General features: G+C 41.0%; 1 protein-coding gene across 11 annotated transcripts in view; it reads left to right on the top strand.

The window, feature by feature from the left end:
* The window catches only part of MID1 (midline 1), a 353,265-nt gene that overhangs the window by 311,310 nt on the left and 17,501 nt on the right, over positions 1 to 24,454 (top strand). For all 11 annotated transcript variants that reach the window (XM_039914193.1, XM_039914191.1, XM_039914192.1 and 8 more), the window contains 4 exons: positions 4,124 to 4,231; positions 8,127 to 8,275; positions 10,799 to 10,926; positions 14,926 to 15,069. In XM_039914193.1, the coding sequence (XP_039770127.1) occupies positions 4,124 to 4,231; positions 8,127 to 8,275; positions 10,799 to 10,926; positions 14,926 to 15,069 (529 nt within the window). The remainder of the gene's footprint in view (positions 1 to 4,123; positions 4,232 to 8,126; positions 8,276 to 10,798; positions 10,927 to 14,925; positions 15,070 to 24,454) is intronic.

Below are 24,454 nucleotides of genomic sequence, written 5' to 3'. Positions count from 1 at the left end.
ATTGAATGAAATACTATTGAATGAATGAATTTTTCAATCTGCTGGATGACAGTTGTTCTTGTCTTTAAAGCCCTTCTGGAAGCTTTTCATGATCAATTTATCTTGCCCTTAAGTTATACTCCCCAACAACCATTTTAGCACCAATTCCACACTTGTGTACTCGGTACCCATATGAATTAATGATATTTATTGAGTGCTTATTGTGTGCAGAGCTCTGTACGAAACACTTGGGAGAGTACACTTCAGTAAGGTTGGTAGACATGATTCTACCAAGAAGAATTTATCCAGTGTGGCTCCAAGAGCATTCAGACTTCCATGTTTGCACCTTGAAATGTGAGTTTTGGGTGGTCAGATAGTGCCCACTGTTGGAGTCCTCTTAGTAGTTAATAATTGTGGTATTTGTTAAGGATTGTACTAAGCTCTGGGGTAGACCAAAGCTCTTGAATCAGTGACATTTATTGAATGCTGCACTAAGCGCTTGGGAGAGTACAGTATAACAGAGATGGCAGACCCATTCCCTGCCCACAACAACCGATCCAGCTTACAGTCTGTTGGGGAAGGAAAACAAGAATTTACTACCCACTGTATAGATGAGGAAACAGGCATAGAGAACTGAAGTGACTTGCCTTGTCATGTAGCAGGTATGTGGCAGAGCTGGGCTTAGAACCCAGGTACTCTGACTCCCAGTCCTGTGGTCTTTCCACCAGCCACACTGCTTCTCATGTTCCAAAAAGGGCTTTAAGACCTTCCTTCCCCACCCCCTTTTGGCACATAGGGAAGGGCACGTCTAGGGAAGAGGTGAGTCCTGTGAGGGAACTTTCCCCGAGGAGCCATGTGAAGCTACCTCTTCATCTATGCCACGAATATAGAATTGATTGATTTTTAACTGATATAATCTACTCTTTGCTTCATTTCAGTGAACCAGTGATCAGATTATCACCCTCTCTAAACTGAGGAAAAAAGGTTTCATTTAGAAATAAACTCAAACTTTTTTCTAGTACTTCCTGCCCTTAAGCATCACTTGTACGTGCACAGCAATTTAGAATATGATGGTGAGAGTAAAGTTGCGAACATAAGTGAAAGATTCAAAATGTGGGTTGTTTTTTTTTTATCATTTAACACTTATCCTCTGGAATCTTTCCCCTTGCCAGTAATTAGTTATCTTGAAGGTGGTTTTCTAAAGACTTGGTGATCAGGTTGATCTCTGCCAAAAACGACAGTGGAAAAGTACATAAAGGAAAGGATGACTTACGAGGATTCAGTGGAAATTTCATGGAAAGACATGATAGAAACTAAGTGCCAGTGACACATTAATTAGGGCAAAAAAAATTAAATGAATTTCAGTAAGCCCTGGCCCTAAAGAAAGAGTTCATAACATTTGTTTCCTAAAGAATGTTGTTAATGAGAGAAAGGAAGAGAGGAGATTTCCTCACAGTAATTGTTTTTGAATGAATTATTTGACACACCTACCTACTTTTTTCATTTTGGAGTTAGTTCAAGATGTATTTTACCATTAAATCTAAGGGAAAAAATCTGGTGTATATTGCCAAGACCGCTGAGATCCAAATCAAAACATTTTTACTTTGGGAAAATATTAAATCTTTAAAGGGCAAATAATCCATCCACAATTATACATTCTTTATTGAAAAGTAAAAAGTGCACTAAAGTACATAATTTCAAACTTAAATCCAAATTGTTAAATAGTAGCAATTACTCAAATCTTTACCAGCAGAGACTATGGAAGTTTTATTCCAATAGCCTAGAGGTGGAACACAAAATGGAAAAAGTTTTACCCACAGAGCAATCATACAAGTGTGAAGAGGCGATATATTTTTCCACAAGCATTCATGTCTTTGATTCCCATAAAGAACTTTGCAGGGCTTCGAGCCCCAGAATGTCCGAAATCTGATCGTGTTTATTCACTGAACTAAATATCATATTTCGGTGCTGAAGACAAGTCAAATTAAAAGAGCAGGACTCTATAAATAATACCATGACACAATTTACAGACCGTGTGTGAATATTCTACAGACTTAGAGCTTCTTTTTATGTGTATATGGAATTAAATCCTATTCATGTTCCTACATATGTGTTGAGAAGAAAATAAACGCCACCTCTTGTGTAAATACTGTAACTCCATTGAGCTCCTCTAGAGTGCTAGCCATAATCTTCAGACACGTGGACTTTTCACTAAGGATTATTAACTAGCTACTCGGGGGAAATTAACCAACACGAAACTTCACCTCAGATTAGTTTTATTAAAGGGATAATAAATTGGCAGCTTCTCAGCCACAAGAAACCCAAATGACCACTATATACTAATAGCATGCACACCCTGTTGAAGGCAATAATAGTTTTCAGTCTCTCCCACTACCTAAGTACATCAGAGTAGTTTCAATGTAATTAGCATTTCATTAGAAACAGGAGACCATCACCAATGTCCACTGGGTGCACTATACCGTGTAGGTTTCGGGGAATGATGGGAGGGATCTGTATAGAGTAAGGAAAAGAAAATATCTCTGGGCTCAGAGTGACTATAATTCCAAATGCAAGGGAAAGCAGAGTGGCCTGGGGAAGCCGTGTGATCTAGTGGAAAGAGCTCGGGCCTGGGAGTCAGAGGACCTGGGTTCTAATCCCTGCTCTGCCACTTATCTGCTGTGTGACCTTGGGCAAGTTACTTAACTCAGTGCCTCAGTTACCTCATCTGTAACATAACGGATTAAATCATCCCCCCTCTGATAGACTGTTAGCCCCATGTGTGTCAGGGACTGTGTCCAACCTAATTATCTTTTCCCTAGCACTCGGTACAGTGCCTGGCACATAGTAAGGGCTTAACGGACTAACCACAGAAAAGTTCAGATTCCCAAATGCCATAACTGAAAACCAAAAGGAGTCAAATTCAAGTGTGGTCATAGTATGACCCATCAGCTGAGAGCCGTTGGTCCTATTTGACTCTCCCCAGCAAGCTATTAAAGGAATAAAGTACAGAGATTATTATTGTTTTGATCCAGGCTCCTTTATGTCCATGCAGTCAGATGGAACACAGTCCCTAGCCCACATGTGGCTCGGAGTCTTAAGTAGGAGGGAGATGAGGTATAGAATTCCCCATTTTACCATTGAGGAGATTGAGAAACCAAAAACTGACTTGCCCAAGGTCACATAAGCAAGAGACAGAGCATATGCAAATACAAATACACTGTCTGTAGTTCATGTAGACACTATTTCACGTAGACACTTGTGAAGCCAACTTTTGGTTCACCTCTAGTGCCGCCCCTATCTCCTTTCTCCAGCCAGACCAGCAGGAGTCACTCTTCAATGTCAGGAAGCAGTTTTGGGAGCTGAGGTGGGTGAGAAAAGTTGTTTATTGTCCAAGCATCTAAGGAACCAAACGTGAACCCTCAGAGTCAGCCTGACTCCCATGTGGCCTAGGGAAACTAGAATAGAAAGAGAAGTCTGCCCTCAGTCCAGAGTTTAATTAGAGCCTTGTCTCAATTCTATGCAATCCCAGGACCTGGGAGATAGATGTCTGAAAGTCATGGCTTCTAATCCCGGCTCTGACACTTGTCTGTTGTGTGACCTTGGGCAAGTTATTTCACTTCTCTGTGCCTCACTTATCTCATCAATAAATGGGGATGAGACTGTGTCCAACCCCATTTGCTTGTATCCACCCCAGTGCTTAGTACAGTGTTTGGGACACATGTGATAATAATACAACAATTATTATTATTATCATAGCAGACACAGTCCCTGCCCTAGCCAAGGCCATAGTCCAAGAGGCATGGAGAGTGGGCGTTATTTCCGTTTTACAGATGAGGAAACTGATGCATAGAGAAGCCAAATAACTTTTCCATGGTCATATAGGCAGGTGGAGTGGAGACCAGAGCCCAGGTTCTCCTGACTCACAGTCCTGGGCTCTTTGCCCTAGGCCATGTTACTTCACGAATACTGCATTCATCGGAATCCTTTGGATGCAAGAGTATCATTAAGGCTTGTATTTTTATTTCAGGTTGTAACTGGGAAATGTAATGTAGCATGTTCTTCTAAGCAAAATGAAAAGTGGAAGTAAAACATCAACTGAAAATGGAAACCAGTATTTTACTGACTGGTATAACTTGTTCTCTAGGTAAATGCATCCCGACAAGAAACTAAACTCATGGAGGAATGTGATCTTCTCATTGAAATCATACAGCAAAGACGACAAATTATTGGAACCAAAATCAAAGAAGGGAAGGTAAGAGGTCCATTCCGGAAGATTTCTTACAGATCAGCCATCCGCACTTCTTTCTATACATGCATGGGTCATAACTAAGAAAGCTTCTTGATTTAATACAAAATACTCTCATAAAAGCCTATTGAAGCCCTGGCAGCTGGTACATCAAAGTCCAGCACCATCATTCACAGCTTATTGAATCAAGGTTCAATCAGGATCTATTAGCACAAATGGAATCTGTTGCTTTGTTCTGTTCACAATAGAAGTCAAATTCTTTTTGAACTCTCTGTGATTCTCTTTTTTTAATCAAACAATTCTAGAGAAACACAAATCCTTGCCTGATTGTTTATAGTATTATGGAGCCTAACAGTAGAATAAAAGTGATAATAAAATGTAAAATTTGCAATTATTGTAATTGGAGGCAAATGACCAAACTGATTGTAGGGGATTTTGTCTAAGGATTTAAAAAACGTTACTTTTAAAGGGGGAAATGACGCTCCTAGTTAATACTGCAAGCCAAATCCTTATGCAAAAATCCTCAAGTAGCAGGTTATGTTAATATGTTTATATTATTCCCTTGGTAAATCCATCCATTTAATTGAAAAACAGAGAACTTCCTATTATTAACATCCCTTAATAGTTGGAGAAACTCAGAGCAAAGCATTCCCTTTGAGGGGGGCCATTAATTGACTGTAGAACATCAACAGCCAAATCTGGATTAAAGACAACAGGCTTCTTACTTCTAGGCGTGTTCTCAGATGGACTATCCCAGTGAAAAGGGACAGGTCCTTCCCCTCGCCTTATCCGTACAGAGGGAGATCCAGGCCAGTGTTACTTGAGCAAAGAACACCCTGGTATTGGACTTGAAGTGGAGTCTTGGAGGCACAAAATCTCATAGTTACAGCTGTTCTATCCCTGTCACATGTCCCTGGAAGGAACCCTCAAGGCAGCTAAACACTCACATGGATAGCTTCACCAAAATCGACAGGCTAGGACTCACCGTGCTAACTTAGCGCAGGAGTTTTGTAAGAAGGATGAGGTGGGAAAGACAAGGGGACACCCAACTTTCTAAGGTGCTGACTGAAAGTTCCTGCTGGCTTTAAGGAGCTGATTTTCTGACCCCTCCAGCTCAGAGGTCCTCCCTAGGCTGATTTAAGCAATGCTAGACGGCTTAATCATCTCTTTCAGAAGCCAGCTTCCAGTTAAAAGATATGAGGTCACATTTGTAATTCTCCATTGGGTGTCTGGGTCGAGGCATACACAGAGGTGTGGGTCTAAGCACAAAGGTATGGCAGGTGAGGTTTGTGAAGAACACATCTGGGTATAGATGGACATGGATATGTGTAAGAGTGCACTAAGGAAGGGAAAATTTTTTAAAAAAGAAAACTTTCCATTCACCATCCATCTAACCATCTTGTAAGTGAAACGTAATATATGCTGCTTGGATAATGATTGGCAAAGAGATATTTGTAAAATGCCCATGGCTAAGCTGTATAAGATATTGCTTTCAGGGAAACATGCAGTTCATTATGCTGACATGCTGTCTTTTCCTTTTAAGAATACATGCCATATAGGCACTGTTCTCAGTGGAATAATCCTATACTGTTTTATGATCAGAGCCTAAATTCAGCTTGCTTCAATAATTGGGGGTCTTTTCTCTACTCACGCAAGCATTGAAACTCCCCCTGTCATGATGGAAGGGATGAATGCTTGAGGAAAAATGTAATTGAGTCCAAATATGTCACTTTAAGCTCTACACAATGTCATTAATGAAAGCTGAATAGTTACCATTTGGAGGGAGGGAAAGCAAATGATACAGAATGGTTTTGACAGAAGCAAATCTTGGTCTTTCCCCCTGACCCCCCTTCCATTATTCCTCGAAATGCTTATAGAAGTGGTAATTGTCGTGCTTCATCAGAAAATCTGATGAAGAGGCAAGACGATGTTGGGGATTGAATTAGACGGCCCAGTACATTAGATCGAGTCTGATGAAATCGTCCAAACGATAGGCCAGTTGAATTTTTCTTGGTTAATTTATTCTGTTGGTTGAAAAAAAACTGTTTCCACTCTCTTTTCTGTTTCTCCATTCTACTGTCAATATCATGTTTTTATTTCCAGTCTCTCATAGGATACTTCCTCAGACTGATTTTCAGGCCTGTTGGAGGGCCCCACTGTTAGCCCTGAATATAGAACTCAAATAGTAATCCACTATTTGGCACTGAAACCAATACTTTAAAAAACTTACTTATTTTGTTATCTCTATTGAAATGTTGGTGTTTCTGCTTATCAATTAATCATAATTTCCTGAATTTTGTATTTCCTTGTATGCCTCTGAGGCTCAGCTTTATTTGATTTCCTTCCTTCTTCTCCTGCTAGCTTATATGGGGATGATAATGATGACACAGAAAGCGGAAGACCTTCTAGAAGGGTTCACAGGAACTCAGGGGAGCCCTGAGCCAGTATTGTCTATAAAACAGATTAACTAGTCTCCACTCTGGCCTTTCACCTATGGCTACTTTCCCTTACAATATTATCTCAAGGCCAGCAAAGACCTCTACCTTCCACTGGTATCAGCGCTCACATCACGTGGCAATGCCAATTAAGCATCTATTTTTATTTCTGGTTCCATTTGGCAAGTCTTTCCTCAGGCAACTTAAGGTTATAGAAAAGGTTCAAGCCAAATGTTACTTTACTGTTATCTGTTATTCCACAGGCTTTTGTCAGATCTCTTTGGAACTCATTAAGAGGGGGCGAGGGGTAGAGATATGGAACGAAGTTTGTAAAATTACTCTTAACAAATGTGCTTTTTCATCATTTCAGGGAAATGGCTATCAAAATAGGCTATGGCTATCTTGTCAACCCAAAGTGGAAGGAAATGAGTTCTCAGGGAGGGAGACTTAGCCAGCTGTGCTTGTTTTGGCTGGCTGGCTGGCTTCTGCTACTCTGAACACGGAAAAATTCAATCAGTGGAAAAACATACCCCCATCCTAATTAGGACATGGATCTTTGCATCTATAATATATAGTAATAATATTATATAGGGTTGTTATGACCAAATTCATTCATAGAGTTCTCATAAAAGTCAACCCTCACACCCAGGAAGAAATCCAGTATAGTCTTGGCCTGCTTCTCCAGCTCTGATTTATCAAGCCCATTTTAGGAAACAGTAGTGACCTATAGCTTTGTTTGCACGGTGTCAGAGTGTTTGGGCTGTGGATTTGCCTGGGTTGCATCCCACAGAAATACTACGTTGTCTCTATTTACACTTGTTCATGCTGTGATCATTATTAGTTTTTCCCTCGTTAGGTATTAGAACCCATCCAAGTATCTCTGAGAATTTTCCTGACTATGGATTACACAGTCAATCAATTAATGGTATTTACTGACCATTTACTGTGTGCAGAGCACTGTACTACGTCTTTGGGAAAGTTCACTACAGTAGAGTTGGTAGACATAAATAAATCCTGCCCAGAAGGAGCTTCCTGTCTACATAAGGAGACAGACATTAAATTACAGGTAGGGAAAATAGTACAGTATAAGGATATTTACAGAAGTGATCTGCGGCTGGGGTGAGTATCAAAGTGACTCCAGAATATGCCTAGTCCCGAGAGGCTCAGCTAATTGAGATTCTCCTGCAGAATTACTTCCACTGTTCCAATGAAGAAACTGAGTTACAGAAAGTTCGATTTACCCCACGTCTCATAGTGATTTGGTAGCAGAGTTTAAGGCTCTGCCAATACCTAGATCTAATGGCTCCTCTCCAAGCAGTGAAGCAGTGGAAAATTAGAGGTGTCCATACTGAGCTACTCAAGTTAATGGTGAGATGCACCCTAGAGAGGAAAAAAATGGTGGTGGTATTGTAAGTGGTACATCAGATTATGGTTGTTTTTTTCCCTTTTCTCTATTTTTGTTGCAGGTGGTCAGGCTGAGAAAACTGGCCCAGCAGATTGCAAATTGCAAACAGTGCATTGAGCGCTCGACTTCTCTCATCTCCCAAGCTGAACAGTCTCTAAAGGAGAACGATCATGCTCGCTTCCTCCAGACGGCTAAAAATATCACTGAAAGGTAAAGGAGCAGACTTTGGGGAAATTCTCTTCTGATGGGACGTCCAGATTCTGCCTAGAGAGCTAGTTGGTTAACACTGCCCTCTCCTTGAATTTTTTTTTTTTATTTGAACCGAGTCTGTGGACCTGCAGAGAATAAAAGCGTTTGAACTGCTTTGTTCATCAAAAGAACATTTGTTTTGAAATATCAAGATCCTTTAGGAGCTGCAAGGCATGTAGGCCATATTAGTAGGTTCACAAGGATTGTGGTTATTTTCTGTAATTGTGTGTGTATGGTGCCAGGGGCCGGCGAGGGCGGGGGGGGGGGGGGGCGGTGGCAGGACCAAAAAAAGAGGAAGAGGGTAGTGGGGAGGAAGACATCCAGGGTTCTCCTGCAGCCCCGGGAACCCCTGTGGTAATTTGACCAGAATGCAGCCTAAATCCAAACAAACTCTGCCCCTTTGTAGCAAAAGTCGAAAGGTGAGACAGAGATCAATTAGGGAGTCATGCTACCCAGTGCTTTCACAAGCCTGCGTCCACTGGTGATTGGTAAAGCTCCCCCATGCTCACTGGAGGAGGAGATTTTAGAGGTCCCTTGTCCCTACATGACTATGCAGCAGAGGACCAACCAGCTTCCTCCCAAGTCAGTAGCCACTTTGAGATGTGTCAGTTAAACCTCTCTGAGCTGCCCGGAGGGCGTGCCCTCTGGACCCACATTTTCGGCACAAAAGTGCCCCCCACTGTCTCCTTTGCAGTCCATCTATGTGGAAGAAGGGCCGAACTGGGACACAGGAACTGAAAATAGATTCGGGAATATTTCAGGGAGGTGGGAGGCCTCAGGAGACCAAGTGCCAGAGAGCAGATTGCCTAAGGTTTATTTTTTAGTCCACCCCACAGAATACCAGGGAAAAAATAATAGCGCTCTTCCCAGAAACTTGTTCCAAAAAAGAAATAATAATAATGGTATTTATTAAGCGCTTACTATGTGCCAGGCATGGTACTAAGCGCTGGTGTAGATACAACCTGACCAGGTTGGACACAGTACCTGTCCCACGTGGGTCTCACAGTCTCAATCCACATTTTACAGATGAAGTAGCTGAGTCACAGAGAAGTAAAGTAACTTGACCGAGGTCACACAGCAGAAAAGTGGTAGAGCCGGGTTTAGAACCCATGACCTTCTGACTCCCAGGCCCATGCTCCATCCACTCCGCCAAATTTAAAAAGGTATTATCTGCCTTGTATTTTGGCCACCTTTAATTAGATTGCACTGGATCTGAAGTGGGTGTCAGGTACCTGAGAGATCGAAATCTGCCCAGAAATATTGACATTGGCAAAGTTTCTCCTAGCTTGTCATTTCCAGAAAGTGTGTGAAATTACAGTGGAGAGATCTGCATCGTTCCAGAAGTGTTAAAAGGCAAGAGTTTAACCTGTTCTCCTCCCCACCCCCACCAAAAAGAGTACATTCTGCAGTAAAACAAATTAATGATGAAATCAAAGCAATAGCAGTAGACTTTCACTCTCGAATACAAGAGCAATAGAAGCAGTGTTGCCTAGTGGAAAGAACATAGGCCTGAGAGTATCTAGGTTCTAATCCCAGCTCTGCCACTTGCTTGCTGAGCGACCTTGGGCAAGTCACTTAATTCATCTTTACCTCAGCTTCCTCAACTGTTCTCCTTCCATCTTAGGCTGTGAGTCCTATGTGAGACAAGGACTGTGTCTCACCAGATTATTTTTCATCTGTTCCAAAGCTTAGTACAGTGCTTGGCACACAGTAGGGGCTTAAATAGCCATAATTATTACTGTTATAACTTTCAGTAATAATAATAATTCTGGTATTTAAGTGCTTACTGTGTATCAGGCAGTGTTCTAAGCACTGGGGTGGATACAAGCAAATAGGGTTGGATGTAGTCCCTGTCCCACATGGGGCTCACGGTCTTAATCCCCATTTCACAGATGAGGAAACTGAGGCACAGACAAGTGAAGTGATGTCAAGACAAGTGGTGGATCTGTGATTAGAACCCACAACCTTCTAACTCCCAGGCTCGTGCTCTGTCCACTACATCATGAATTATAAATACTACTTTTCTTCTCCTCCACTTGCCTTCTTGAGGTGAAAATCGATCATTCTCATTTGACCTGGAGGATCCCACTAGCAGTTTTTCAGGCAGATGCGGGAAGAAATACCTAGAACAAAATAATTCCAATTGGGTTTCTCCTTGATGGCGCCAGCCTATTCAGAACAGACACATAAAATATTGCATAAATATTCTTCAGTTTCTCAAAGAAACCTTAGAATTCAACAGTGCAAGTCATTCTAATGCTTTAAATTTTTTATGATATTTTGCTTGAGCTCATTTGTTTAAAGTTAAGAAATGATTTGATGCCTTTAGAGGGGACAATTAAACACGTTCATTCAAACCTATTAAATAGTCTTTCAGTACTAAACAAGTGGTATTTTTATAAACTGTTCTCTTTTTTGTGCCATTCCATTTCTAAAAGATGAAAAGCTCTTTGTGTTTCTGAAAAACTTTTGTTTTCATTATAGGGTATCCATGGCAACTGCATCCTCACAAGTTCTAATTCCTGAAATTAACCTCAATGATACATTTGACACCTTCGCATTGGATTTTTCCAGAGAGAAGAAGTTGCTAGAATGTTTGGATTACCTGACAGGTATAGTTTTTTGTTCCCTAATATTTTATATGTCCAGGAACAACTTTGAATATCTCCCACACATGGCAGTGAATCCTCAGCACTGTCGCAAGCCACAAGAACTAGAGGGCTCCTTGACCACAGAGAGAAAAGCCAAAATGTATTCACCTGAAGCTCTGAATGTTTTGGTCCCCAAGGAGAGCACTCCCCAACCTTGAAGAGCAAACAAAGAAGGGGGGGGGTGTCTCTCTGAAAATCATGAGACGAAAAGGATACATTGTAATGAGAGAGAGTATTTCAGGGCAGCGTTTCTTGGAAATTTAGCTGGCTCATGGTTCCTGCATTTGTCATATACCAAGATTTTATATATTTGCCAAATTAGAAAACACCACTGGCCTATACAACTTATGGTTCTGCACTTTCAGATTCTCTATACTACAAAGTTCAGTCGGTTTCTGCAGTTTAAGAAGCGTCACCACTTGAGTTTGCTTTGCCATTTAAATCGACCATCTGCATTTTCTGATTGCAGGGACCCCTATCTCTGCCCAATAAGTAGCTCCACTGAGTTGCGCACAAACAAGAGGAAGTGAGATGTGAACTGGGCCCAGAACGTGCATCTTTTACAAGAATTGAATAACTAAGATTACATTGTTAGTTTTCATGCTTCTTGAACCTAGTTCAGAAGAAATGAAAAAAAAATCACATCTAGGTTTAAATTTTGAACAGCGATTTAAGAAAGTGCTATTCGTGACATGACAATATCTCTGACTTGTTCATCATGCACGTCAGAATCAGTAACCATCAATCTGCACGGAGCACTGTTCTGAACGCTTGGAAGGGTACAGTACAAGTGAGTAGACACAGTCCCTCCCTTTAAAGAGGTGACAGTCAAGCAGAGGACCTTAGCAACCATCATCTTTCTCCCCTTCAAGAGGAGAGGGTACTGGTTTGAAGACTTGTTGGGCAACATTTTACTTGCTGATAGAAAATTGTACCCAGGGAGTTGTCTTAAGGACCTTCTACAAAAATATGCTGCCTGCCCGTAGTAATCGGATATTTGAAAGACCAAAACCTCATTATAGTTCCCGTGATTTTTCCTTGATCATTCGTGATAGTCTTTTCAGGTTAACATTACTGGCATCCAACCCTTCTTTCCTGACAATAATATAACATAGTTTCCACACTGCAGGCTTAATTCTGAGCTCAATGGGAAGTAAAAATGAATCCTAGATGAGCCAGAAAATTGTGGAATTGGCTTATAGTTTTCGCACAGCAGTACAGTTTGATCTTTGCACTATGCACAAACATGTGTGCATATATACATAAGTATACCTACACAGTTCGCTCTTTATTCCCTAAATGTTTGTTCACATCTATTTTTACAAAATCAAGTCTTGTTTCGACCAATCAATCTGTGCTTCCATTAGTTATATTTGATGTTTATTTCATTCTAAAACCTACCCGTGGTACCTAACCGAAGAGCGGTTTTTCCCATCATTTAGGTTACTTTTAACTATCCATCCCAAAAGGATATTTAGTTCATTTCTAGACATAACATAGACCCTCGCTGTAACAAACGGTGCCCGACTGCAACTGCCGAGTCCAAACAGTTTATCGAACACATGTGAGGACAGGAAATACAATATTTTCATAATGTTTGCCTCCATTTTTCATGTCCTCTGAGAAAAGCAGGCAAAACATACTTCTGCATATTGAATCATTTAACTGTATACTGAAATGGACATAATGTTGTTGTAATTTAATATTGGTACAAATAGACCCCCTCAGAACTCTAGAAATCACAGAGATCAATAGACTCTGTACCCACTGGGCATTCAGTCAAAGGAGGTTTAGCAGTTCCTGACATTTATTGTGTGTCTCAGTTTATTAGAAAGGCTTGTGATAGGTTGCTAACTAGGTGGCATATCGTGTCTACAAACCGGAAAGTTGACATTCCTCATCGTGAGTCTGTCACCACGTCATAGTGCTACAGACCGCCTCCTGGGTTTTGCAACAGAGGTTTTACGTGCATGCCATAAAAAATGAAGACTATTTCTAACTTAACTCGAGTTTCTTAACTTAGTGAAGAGTATTTCTCTGATGGTTGGCATAAGACTAATCTAGTAAATTTTTTAAGTCAGTCACAGCATTATCTCTGGGCAATTTAATGTGACTAGGGCAGGCCCCTTTCGCACAAGGGCCATGTGGAAAATGATAAACAAATTCTAGATTGCACCTGGCCTTTCGATATGGAATGCTGCTCCTCGTTGAAAACAACCTCCCTTAGATGCACATGTATTTCCCGCAATGCTTTTGATCTTGCAAACTGAGAGATGGGTGAAACATCGTAACTAGGAAGGAATACTATGTGATTTGCATTGACAGAACCTGGGGCACTTTGCTGTACCTGGAAGTCCAAAAGGTAGCCGGTGCTTAGAATCGTACCCTGGGTATTTTGGGTCCAGACAAAACTTCAAAGGGCCTGGGAATGGGAACTGAAAGTTCTCACTTTCTGTGAAGTTGCCTCTCTCTTCTGAAACACAAACACAATAGATAGTCTCAGGGGCCCCTGGTTTGCGGTCTGGAGCAGAGCTGCACCGTAGCTCAGCTGCAGTTATGAGCAAAGTTCCCTTTTGGCCTCTGGAATGTAAGCATTCGTCCCACTTTTTGAAGTTCCGCGTGTGCTGACTGAAGAGAATTACTGAGTCCATATGGATATAAAACACAATTCTCTGAAACACAGCTGCTCTTGGTCATTTTTCTTATCCAACTGGGTTACTAAGGGAAAGAGTTACTAGTATCTAGCCAGTACAAGGGTCTCCTCAGAGAAATCCCAAAGAACACAACTTCTCCATACTGGTGTGATATAAAGAAATTAGATGCCCCTTTTGCTATCTGATAGATATCAAGCATAGTATATATTAAAGGCTCATTTCCATGTGATATATTCTGTACATTCTTGAAAGCTCTTTGAATTTACTGTGTTACTGATATAATATAACTTGTGGGATTTGTTTAATACTCACTCCATCCTAAGCACTGGGGTAGATATCATACAGTCATATTAGACACGGTGGCTATCCGCCAGAGGGCTGACCGTCTAAGGGGGGGAAGAACAGATATTTAATCCCCATTTTACAGATGAGGAAGCTAAGGCACGGAGAAGTTAATTGACTTGCCCAAGACCATGGACAAATCAAGTGGCTGAGCCGGCATTAAAACCCAGGACTCCCATCCCATACACCTTTATTATGTCACACTGCTTCCTTAATGCCAAATTAGCTACTTTTTATTTTTTAAATTGTAGATATAAATGTGATGGTAGGTGTTTTAGAAGCACTCCTCTGCACAAGTGTTGTGAGGGTCACCTCTAAGTTTACCCATGAGCCAACACTTGTACTACCTCCTGGCCAGTCAAAGCTTTCCCCTACTCTTCTCATAGAGAAGAAATGAGACTCTTGGGAAAAATCATTAATATTTTTCATGGGGCACCATCCACACTCATCCCTTGGCACACACACCCAAAAGGGGAGTGACTCGAGGCCTCCTACCAAGGTGGCTACAGAGGAGCAGAGAGAGAGAGAGATCAGATAATTTCTCTATCCCTGCCAGCCCGGGAGACTGTGTGTCTTATGGCCTGTTGTGGTTGTAAAGGATGCTGGAAAGAACTACATGACAGGTGCCCTCTTGCTCATGATTCCTCAGGATTAGGTACTACCAATCTGAAGGTATTGAGGGATTCTGTAAATATTCATGAAATAAAGAAAAAGGAACTATGTATTTCTTTATGTTTAATTTGTAGCAAAAAGGTAGCGGTTGATTGAAATGAGCCACCCTGCGACGCACTGTCTTTATTTTACCGGAAGTTAGACTCCTCCAAAGATTCTTGTTGATCATCCCTCTAACTTGAACTGGAAACCTGTTCTCAGATTAATTGATTAAGGAATTTATTAAGCACCTATTTTATGCTGAGCACATGAATTCCTTTCTCCCTTTAATATTCTTCCTGTTTCTCATCAGCTCCCAATCCTCCAACCATCAGAGAAGAGCTGTGCACAGCTTCCTATGACACCATCACTGTCCACTGGACGTCCGATGATGAGTTCAGCGTGGTTTCATATGAGCTTCAGTACACTATCTTCACTGGACAAGCCAATGTAGTTAGTAAGTACTGTTCATCCCTCTCGTTCTATTATTTATCTTATGCTGGTTCTTCAGCAGATGAGTCAAGAAAGGCAAATGGAAAACGTAATGCTTGTGCATTCTAAATTACCCTATATTTTACTTTCCAGAATGTAATAACAAATTACATACGATGTGACTCACAAATAATAAACAACCAAATACGTCATGTGGCACAGCGCAAAACCATAGAACAGTTTACTGGCTTTTCTACTTTGTCTTAATATTTCTATGATCCTAAGCCATTTCCACAAACCTTAACAGTTGTTTGACAAAGCGAAAGCCCATAATTACGCTTGATTTTGAATATGATGACCTGTAGTTGAAAATAAAAGGTTTTACTAGCCTTTACTACTGATCCTCATTTAAAAAGTGCTATCCTGGCAACATCGTTTCTCCTTAAATAATTTCTAGAAATTTCACTTGTGTGGAACGATAGGAACCTGTTTACACTTTCTTTTTTCTTTTTTTTAGAATTTTTACCTGAAGCATTTTTGATGCCATTAAAATACGTGCAAATAAATAATTATGGTATTTGTTAAGCATTTACTATGTGTCAAGTACAGTTCTAAGTGCTGTGGGAGATACAAGTTAATCACTTCAGGCATAGACCCTGTCCCACATGGGGCTCACAATCTAAGTAGGAGGGAGAGCAGATATTGAATTCCCATTTTATAGTTGAGGAAATGGAGGCACAGAGAAGTTAAGTGACTTGCCCAAGGTCACAAAGCAAGCAAGAGATGGAGCCAGGATTAGAACCTAAGGTCGTATGTCTCCCAGTCCCATGCTCTTTCCACTAGGCTACACTGGTTCCACCTTCTCTCTTAAGTTGTTGGCGTACTGCTGCATCTTGGGTCTGTCAGTGGAAAGGCAGCTGGAAAGCTTTTATTGACGTAATATGTTATTTATACCAGGGAATCATCCTACAAGAGTGAAGACCAAATATCTTTCAAACAGAATAATGAATTATTCTATCATTAGCCTCTTTGAATTTTTGTAAAACTGCTCAGTCAGTACCTTCATTCTGCCCATTTTCACCACAGTAAAATCTTAATGAAGAAAGCTTAAGCACTGGAAAGAAATTGAAAGGAGGCAGCAGGAGAAGAAAGCCATGCCGATTAATCTCTGAGAGACAGGAGGCTGTGATCATACAGCATGTGGCTTGTTCGATGACCCATTTTTTTTGTAGTATTATTATGCAGGCAGGAGGCAGAACATAGAGGGGGAGGGGGGTGTGAACCACTTCTAGTCCAATTCACTCAGATGACAAGCAAACTTGAGAAATTTACTTAGCAACAGTACCTTTGTTCTATCAAGACATGGGCCTTGTTTATAATAGTTTGAAGCTCTTTAGCATCCAATCCTTTCTTGTAAATGCCCAAGAGAACTTGAATGTGCAAAGGAATGTTAATGGAGTTTCAGAGGTTTTAAATGCCATTTTTTCTTTGAATCTTCCAGCCAGGATTCCTCTTGCTTGCTATGAATTTTAATGTAGCATTTGATATTTTGCTCCAGGAACAGCATCATGAATGTTTAAAGTTTAATGTCCTCCAAAGGAGGAGGAAGAGATTGAGAGTTGCCTGTTGGATAGTGTTTCAGCAGCTTTCTCTGCAATACATGGAACTGCTTTGTGCTAGTCTGAGTTAGGGAAAATGTCACATTGGAAAAGACAAATCTTCCCAGTTCCCATAAAGCTTCCTTTTCTGTCTCTCACATCTATAGTGAAATAGGTCTTTAGAGTAGAGGTGGCCTTACCACAAGCATTTTTGCTTCATTGGTTGTAAATTCTTAAACAGGATACAAGTCCATTTCCTGGCCTTTTGCAAAGTGTTATAACAAATCTAGCTGAATACATTTTGATTTTTTTCATTTCCATTTGTTCAAATCGAGTCTATCTGTTCCTTTTCTCCATCTTTGCTATTTCTCTATTCTGTCTCCTCCTTTTCTTCCTCCTCTGCCACTCCTCTCCCTTCTCTTTTTTTTAAATAGTATTTGTTAAAAACTTAATATGTGACAGGCACTGTACTAAGCTCTGTGATACTAAACTAAACAGGTTGGACACGGTCCATGTCCCATATGAAGCTCTTACAGATGAGGTAACTGAGGCCCAGAGAAGTTGTGACTTGCCCAGGTCATACAGCAAACAAGTGGTGGGCTCGCATTTTAGAACCCATGTCCTTCTGACTCCCAGACTGGTACTCTATCCACTAAGCCATGCTGCTTCTCTTTGTCTCCACCTCTAAACGCTAAGCTCGTTATGGGCAGGGAACGTGTCTGCTAATTCTTCGGTATTGTACTCTTCCAAGTGCTTACTACAGTGTTCTGCACAAAGTAAGTGGTCAGTAAATACAATTGTTTGATTTCCTCTTCCCCACTTATTCTTATCATGTTTTTCCCCTCTCCATTCTTTCCCTTCCAAAAATTCTTGTTTCAGTTAGAAGTTTCAAATATTTGAGAGAGTTGTTCCAGATATACAAAGCGATAAGTTTAGTTGGGCTCAGCATGGCCTAATGGATCAAGCACAGACCTGGGGTCTAATCTCCACTGACCTACTGGGTGACCTTTGGCAAATCCTTTTAACTTTTCTGTGCCTCAGTTTCCTCATCTGTAAAATGGGGGATTAAATACCTGTTCTCCCTGCCTTTTGGTCTGTGCTTAGTGTAGAGCTTGGCACATAGTAAGCGTTTCACAAGTACAAGTATGTATTTTTAGTGCTCCACTGTGTAATTGGAGGTCAAAATCTCTTAGTTTTAAAGTCCCAAGAATTTGTCGGCTGAATCTAGGGTGAGTCACTCCTTTGAGCCTCTGTTCCCCCAAAATATGAGGTACTGTAACCTGAATGGGATATTATGAAGATTAATTAGGACATGTCTGCTAAACGCTTTGAGCTTTCTGGGAAGAAGTCCTGAATAGACATAAGGTATGATAACCTCCCTCACAGCAAAAGACCACTGAAAGGTTGCCAGAGAGAAGTATGTTTAAATCATTGAGGAGAACCCCAAAGTTGCATTTTTTTTCAGCTATCTAAAAAGGCTTAATCTAAACGGGATGCTATCAAACCTTGAAGAGTATGCTTTTGAAAATAAAACTGTGAATATTAGTCAGGGTTCTCTCATGAAAAGCAGTGCTAGTGAAAATGTTAAAATCAACTAAATACTGTATCATTCATTTAGCACCTAGGACATAAAAATGGCAAATAATTTTTAACTGTTATATGATCATATTATGAGGGAAAAATGGTTAAACATTTTATAGAGCTTCCAGGCATAGTAGTTTTATCCAGATGGGAATTTGGGGGAAAAAGTAGATTATAGATCTACTTGCATCTAAGGCAAATGTTCCACTGATATGAATGGCATAAGTGTTTGTGAGTTAGATGAATCCACCAGTCCTATGAGTTATATGAAAAATGTATGGGTTGGGATTCCATCCATCTCGTGTAGAGTGTGCCTCTCACACCATCCGACATCCAATCAAATTAATTTAAGAACTAACATTTTGTACACTTAATCATCTACAGTGTCTACCTTTCTTGATTAGTATTTAAAAATGTCTAATGATTTCATTCATTCAGTCATATCTGTTGAGCACTTATTGTGTGCAGAGCACTGTACTAAGCACTTGGAAAGTACAATACAACAATAGAGACAATCCCTGCCCACAATGGGCTCACAGTCTAGAAGGGGGAGACAGACATCAATACATGTAAACAGGCTTCAAGGTAAACCGAATTATAGATATATAAATAGCATATAAGTCTTATGGGGTGGGGAGAAGGAGGCAGTGCAAAGGGAGCAAGTCGTCATGAGGCGGAAAGTGGGGGAGCTGGGTTACAGAAGGAGAGAAGGAAGGAGGGGGCAAGGTGATGGAGACCTATAAAGCCAATAGTGAGGAGTTCTTGTTTGATACGGAGGTAGAAAGGCAACCATTGGAGATTTTTGAGGAGGGGGGCAGTGACATGCCAGGAACATTTCCAAAGAAAGATAATCTGGGCAGTGGAGTGAAGTATGGACTGAAGTGGGGAGAGGCAGGAGGTTGGGAGGTCAGAAAGGAGGCTGATGCAGTCATCCAGTCAGGATAGGATGAGTGATTGTGATATGATTTGCAATACGAGGGCCCCAATTCCACCAAGTTTTAGTTGTTCCACTTAGAAATTTTTGCCACATTAAAGCCTCGAAAAATGTTCAGTACATGTGGATATCTGCTGTTGCTTCAACATTCACACTTAAAACCATGGACAGTTTTCAGTGTTGTTGAAGCAATCTATTGCACAATAAGAACCTCTGAAAACATCTTTCAAGAAAATGGTATTCACCAAGTCAAACTTAAAACAAAGCCTTGAATCTTGCATATGCAAAAACTTGATTTGACTCTAATCTGACAGTTACTTATAATAATAATAATGTTGGTATTTAAGCGCCTGCTATGTGCAAAGCACTGTTCTAAGCGCTGGGATAGTACAAGGTAATTAGGGCTCACAGACTTCATCCCCATTTTACAGATGAGAGAACTGAGGCCCAGAGAAGTTAAGTGACTTGCCCAAAGTCACACAGATGACAAGTGGTGGAACCGGGATTAGAACCCATGACCTCTGACTCCCAAGCCCGTGCTCTTTCCACTGAGCCACGCTCCTCTAGACTGTAAACTCATTATAGGCAAGGAACGTTTCTGCTAATTCTGGTGTATTGTACTCTCCCAAGTGCTTAGTACAGTGTTCTGCTCTACCATAGTAGATTACAATGATGAAGGTCACCGTGACCATCCTATATACCAGAGGGACAAATATTTAGGATGCCTAATCTTCCTCAGAGCATTTGAAGGGGTAACATTCTGCATTTATTCATGTTTCCCTGGAGCACTGTTTGACCAATCCAGGCAAGAAAAGTTTGAGTTTGGAACACTAGACAAATCCCCACCAGAGCCCCTTGCAGAATGGTTCCCAAATATCAGGGCCTGGAGGTTAATTCTTCCAAATAATCAGTTTTCCATTTGCCTAAACCACCAGTGACTTACTGAGGTGCTGGCACAGAAATTACATCTAAATGATACACATAAAACAAACGTAAAATCACCCCAAACCCAGGAGATTCCAAATTGGCTTCACAGCTGTGAGTTCAATTATTTCAGGAATGTCATCTGTCTAATATTTACTGTGAAGCAGCTGAATCTGGAAGAGGATGAATGCAAGGAAGAGACTAAGCAACCAATCCAGAGCTGCCTTTTTTAACAGTTCAGGTGCTGAACAGACTAGCCCTTGGAGAGCAGATGTAAAACAGTGAAACTGCAGGTGCTGATCAGACTTTGGAAACCATGCGAGGTTGTTAGCTCTGATTTTTTCCATTTGGCCCTCTGATGTGAGCCAAATCAATATAGTTGGGCCCTTCCCTTCATTTGAGTGGACTGTCAGAAAAGTTAATAAGCTAAAATGGCGATGCAGACATTTTTAAGAATGATCTGGGGTTTAGTGTTACACTGTATTGAATGAATGGGACAGTATTTTTAGTCCCATGCTGTTTGTTGAATGTAGTTTGCTTGAAGGAGGTTTTCCAACTGGCCTGTGCTCTAGGATCCTTGGAAGTATTCAAACATATTTTAAATTGAATAGCAGGTTCGGAGATGGCCTGGAAACTCTGATTCCAGTTAATCAATGGTATTTCATTCATTCATTCAGTAGTATTTATTGAGCTCTTACTGTGTGCAAATCACTGTACTAAGCGCCTGGGAGAGTACAATATAATAACAAACAACAAACACATTCCCTGCCCACAGTGAGCTTGCAAACTCTGAAGAAAGTGTTGTACTAAGCACTTGGAAGAATGCAAAAGAGTAAGTAGTCATGACCCCTGCTCTTAAAGAGTGTACAATCTAGTGTGAGAGACAGACAGACAGACAGACAGGAATTAAAGTGGATTACAGGTAGGGGAAGCATGTTCTGTTTGTTTGTTTTGTGGTACTTGTTAAGCCCTTACTATGTATCAAACACTGTTCTAATCACTCAGGTAGGTACACGTCGGTTAGGTAGGACACAGTCCCTATCCCTTACAGTCTTAAATGGAAGGGAAAACAGGTATTGAATCCCCATTTTACAGTTGAGGAAACTGAAGCACAGAGACATCAAGTGACTTTCCTAAAGTCACACAGCGAGCACTTGGCAGAGCAACCGGCAGAGTTGGGATTTGAACCCAGGTCCTCTGATTCCCAGGCCCGTGCTCTTTTCACTAGGCTACGTTCCAAAGAGAGAGCCTCTTCAGATTGTATTCCAAGTTCTGATGTCCAAGTAGAAGGAACTGGGACAAGGCTGTTCTTGGAAGTAACGTGTGAATCAGGAACCATGATCCATCTTGGACTCTAAAGGCTTTCACCCCAGTGTGTACATGTGAGGGGACACACAGTCCCCAAAGGGATTCCTTGGTACGCAGAAACTAGGAAATGGCCATTCCAGACCCCTCCTGGTCCCTGGTCCTCTAGTGGGTGGACTGGAAAATTTCTAGATCTGTCTACGTACCGCTCCCCGCGAGTAGCCAAGAACCTATCTCCCAGCAATCCATGAAGTATAATACAGGCAGTAGGTATTATGCCGGCCCCAAAGGTACTTACAATCAGGCACGTCTCCCATCGATCAATCAATATCATCTAAGCAGAAGAGAAGAAGCAGACATGATCCCTGCCCTTCAGAGGCTTACAATCTAGAATGTCTCCCATGCCAGAGTTTTCCACCTTGCATGTCTCCCTTGACATGCTACTGGGTAAAAGACCCTTCCGTGAAACCCCTGGGATCATGGTTTACAGTGGAACGTGGCAGATCGAAGTAGCGGGCTAGTGATGAGGTGGAAAGGCTTTTTGGCTGCCTAGTTCCTCAAATGGCAAAAGAGCAACAAAAAAAAAGGCTGCCTGCAGCCTGGCAAAAGAGCAACAAAAAAAAGGCTGCCTACAGCCTATAAGTCAGTGGCTCTCAAACTTAATGGTCTATGGACCATATTGGTAGAGCAAAACTGCAGCTGGCCACCTACCTCCCTGGACTGGCTTTGCACAGCCAGATCTCTAACAGAAATCAAGCCTTGCTTCTCAGACTCAGTCCTCCCTCACCCTTCAATCCCGATCACAAGGCCTCACTTCTGCCTCTGCTGATCTCCCTTTCCTTTCCTTCCTAGGCCAAGGAACTTCACCAGAAATATCAAGGTTCCATGTTTAATGGGCTTGAAATTCTGGTTGCAGTGACCCAACTGCACAATTAAAAAATGCCTGGTTGCTTTCTTTGGGTCTATTTTCCGTAATTTAATAAAGACTTCAGAACTTTTTTGAACAGTGCTTTTATTTTCCCAATAGCTTTGAAAATATCAATGATATTTATTGAACTCTTATTGTTTGCAGAGAAGTATACTAAGTGCTTGGGAGACCACAGTACAAAAGAGTAGATATGGCCAATCCCTGACCCCAAGGCACTTACAGACTAGAGGGGGAGACAAACATTAAGATAATTTACAGGTTGGATCTTTACATATCAGCTGTAAGGCTTGGGGAGGGGTGACTACCCAAGTGTTTAAGAAGAACAGACTCCAGAGAAAAGGGGACACAACAGGGAGAGCTAAAACAGGGAAGTAAGGGTTTAGTCACATTATCCATTTCATTTATAACCTCACAACATCCCTCCCAGATAGGGAGAGTCTGGTATTGTTATCCCCAATCTACCAAAGAGGAAGCTTAGAAAGGTTAAGGGACTTGCCCAAGTTCACATAAAGCAGGCCACTGGCAAAGCTAGGATTAGAAGCCAGCCAGCCCCCATCCCCATGCTCTTTCCACCTGTCTCGACTGTCTCTCACTGACGTTGATGAAGGGTTATTAGGCATATACCCGTTTTAAGGTCAATCAAAAAAACCCCAAAAAACTATTCTCCTCTGTTAACTCTGTTTTCAAAGGAAAAAGGACCATTAGAAGATGGTTTTAGGCTTCTCCTGAGGGAATCCACATGGCTAATGTCACACAGTAAGGTGACTGTGTCCATTCCAGGCACTGAAATCCCAAATGTAATTAAAATCATATAATGAGTTACATTATTGAAAAAATGCTGCTTTAACCTTATTATCTTGTAGGCTGCAGGATAGAGAAAAATTTGTGCAACTGAAAACAGTTCATTAGACTTAATTATGAACTAATTATCTTACAAGTTTCATCATTCTTCTTCGGTGCTTCAGGATATGGTAGAAGAAATGACAGCTCACAAGTTCTCATAGATTGATCTGGAAAGAAATGACCTCAGTAGGGTCCAAAATGTGTGCTTTCGACTCACATCCAAATAGTTCAGGGGAAACAGGTTGGTTCATAGGGGTTTTTCCATGCAATATCCAGATAATTGAAGCCAAAATATATATTTAGACCTTAGTTTTCCAGATAAATTTTCAGTTTGGATCCAGGGACAGCAGGAATCCAATTTCTTGGCCCAAAGAGGCATGAAGTTAGGTAATTTTTGCCCAGAATATTACAGCAATGTTCCTGCTTGCTTTTCTCACTTGCACACAGTATGATTTTGTAAATAAGTCTTTCAACTATTAGCTTCATAATCATATAGGTAAATCTAAACAATGACCAGCTCTCATCATTAAACGAAAAGCACATTATATAAATGAATTTTGTCCGATAAATCTTTGCCATCCCAGGCCTATTTCTGTTCCTAAGAAACAGAGAAAATTTTTCCAATTGAAGTAGGCCGGTCAGACCCCTTTTATATTTAAAAAAAAATTAAATCAGTGTTGAGCTAAGGCTGTGGGTTAAATGCCAAATTTCAGTCTGAAGCAATTTCAGACATCTGTGTTATATTGTCCCTGAAAGTATTCCCACCACTAAATTAAACCTGAGCTGTTGAGTTACTCAGTGATTAAAGTTTATAGAAGCATTTTACATTGATTTGCTCAGACCATATTAACCTTCCTCTTCAGAACAAATGCTACTAAATAGTAAAATTAAAAAATAAAATGTGAGAACCATGATGGGTCTTGTGGTTAGTTATTATTCACATTATGTCCATATCGATGAGGAGTCCGATCTAACTGTGCAAAACTTTTTCCAAACTGCTCTGTTGGTTTTGGTCTCGCTTTATTGAGGAGGAGCTGGAAGAAATGAGGGGTAATGGAAAGCATAGATCTAGAAAATGGGGGGCCTGGGATTTAATCCTAGATCTGTCACTGATCTGCTGTGAGAATTTAGGCAGGTTACTTAGCCGGCTTGTGCCTCGGATTCTTCATCTGTAAAATGGGAATAATCATACCCATCTCTTCCTAGGTTACAGACATGTCGTGAGGACCACATGAAATGAGTAAAGGAATCGGACTTTGGAAAATGAGTCAGGTCCCACATAGAACTGTGCATGTGA

Source organism: Ornithorhynchus anatinus, chromosome 15 (genome assembly GCF_004115215.2).
Source record: "Ornithorhynchus anatinus isolate Pmale09 chromosome 15, mOrnAna1.pri.v4, whole genome shotgun sequence".
NCBI classification, from domain to species: Eukaryota; Metazoa; Chordata; class Mammalia; order Monotremata; family Ornithorhynchidae; genus Ornithorhynchus; species Ornithorhynchus anatinus.
Note: the sequence above shows the minus strand (reverse complement) of the source record. Positions and strands in the feature narration are given on the sequence as shown.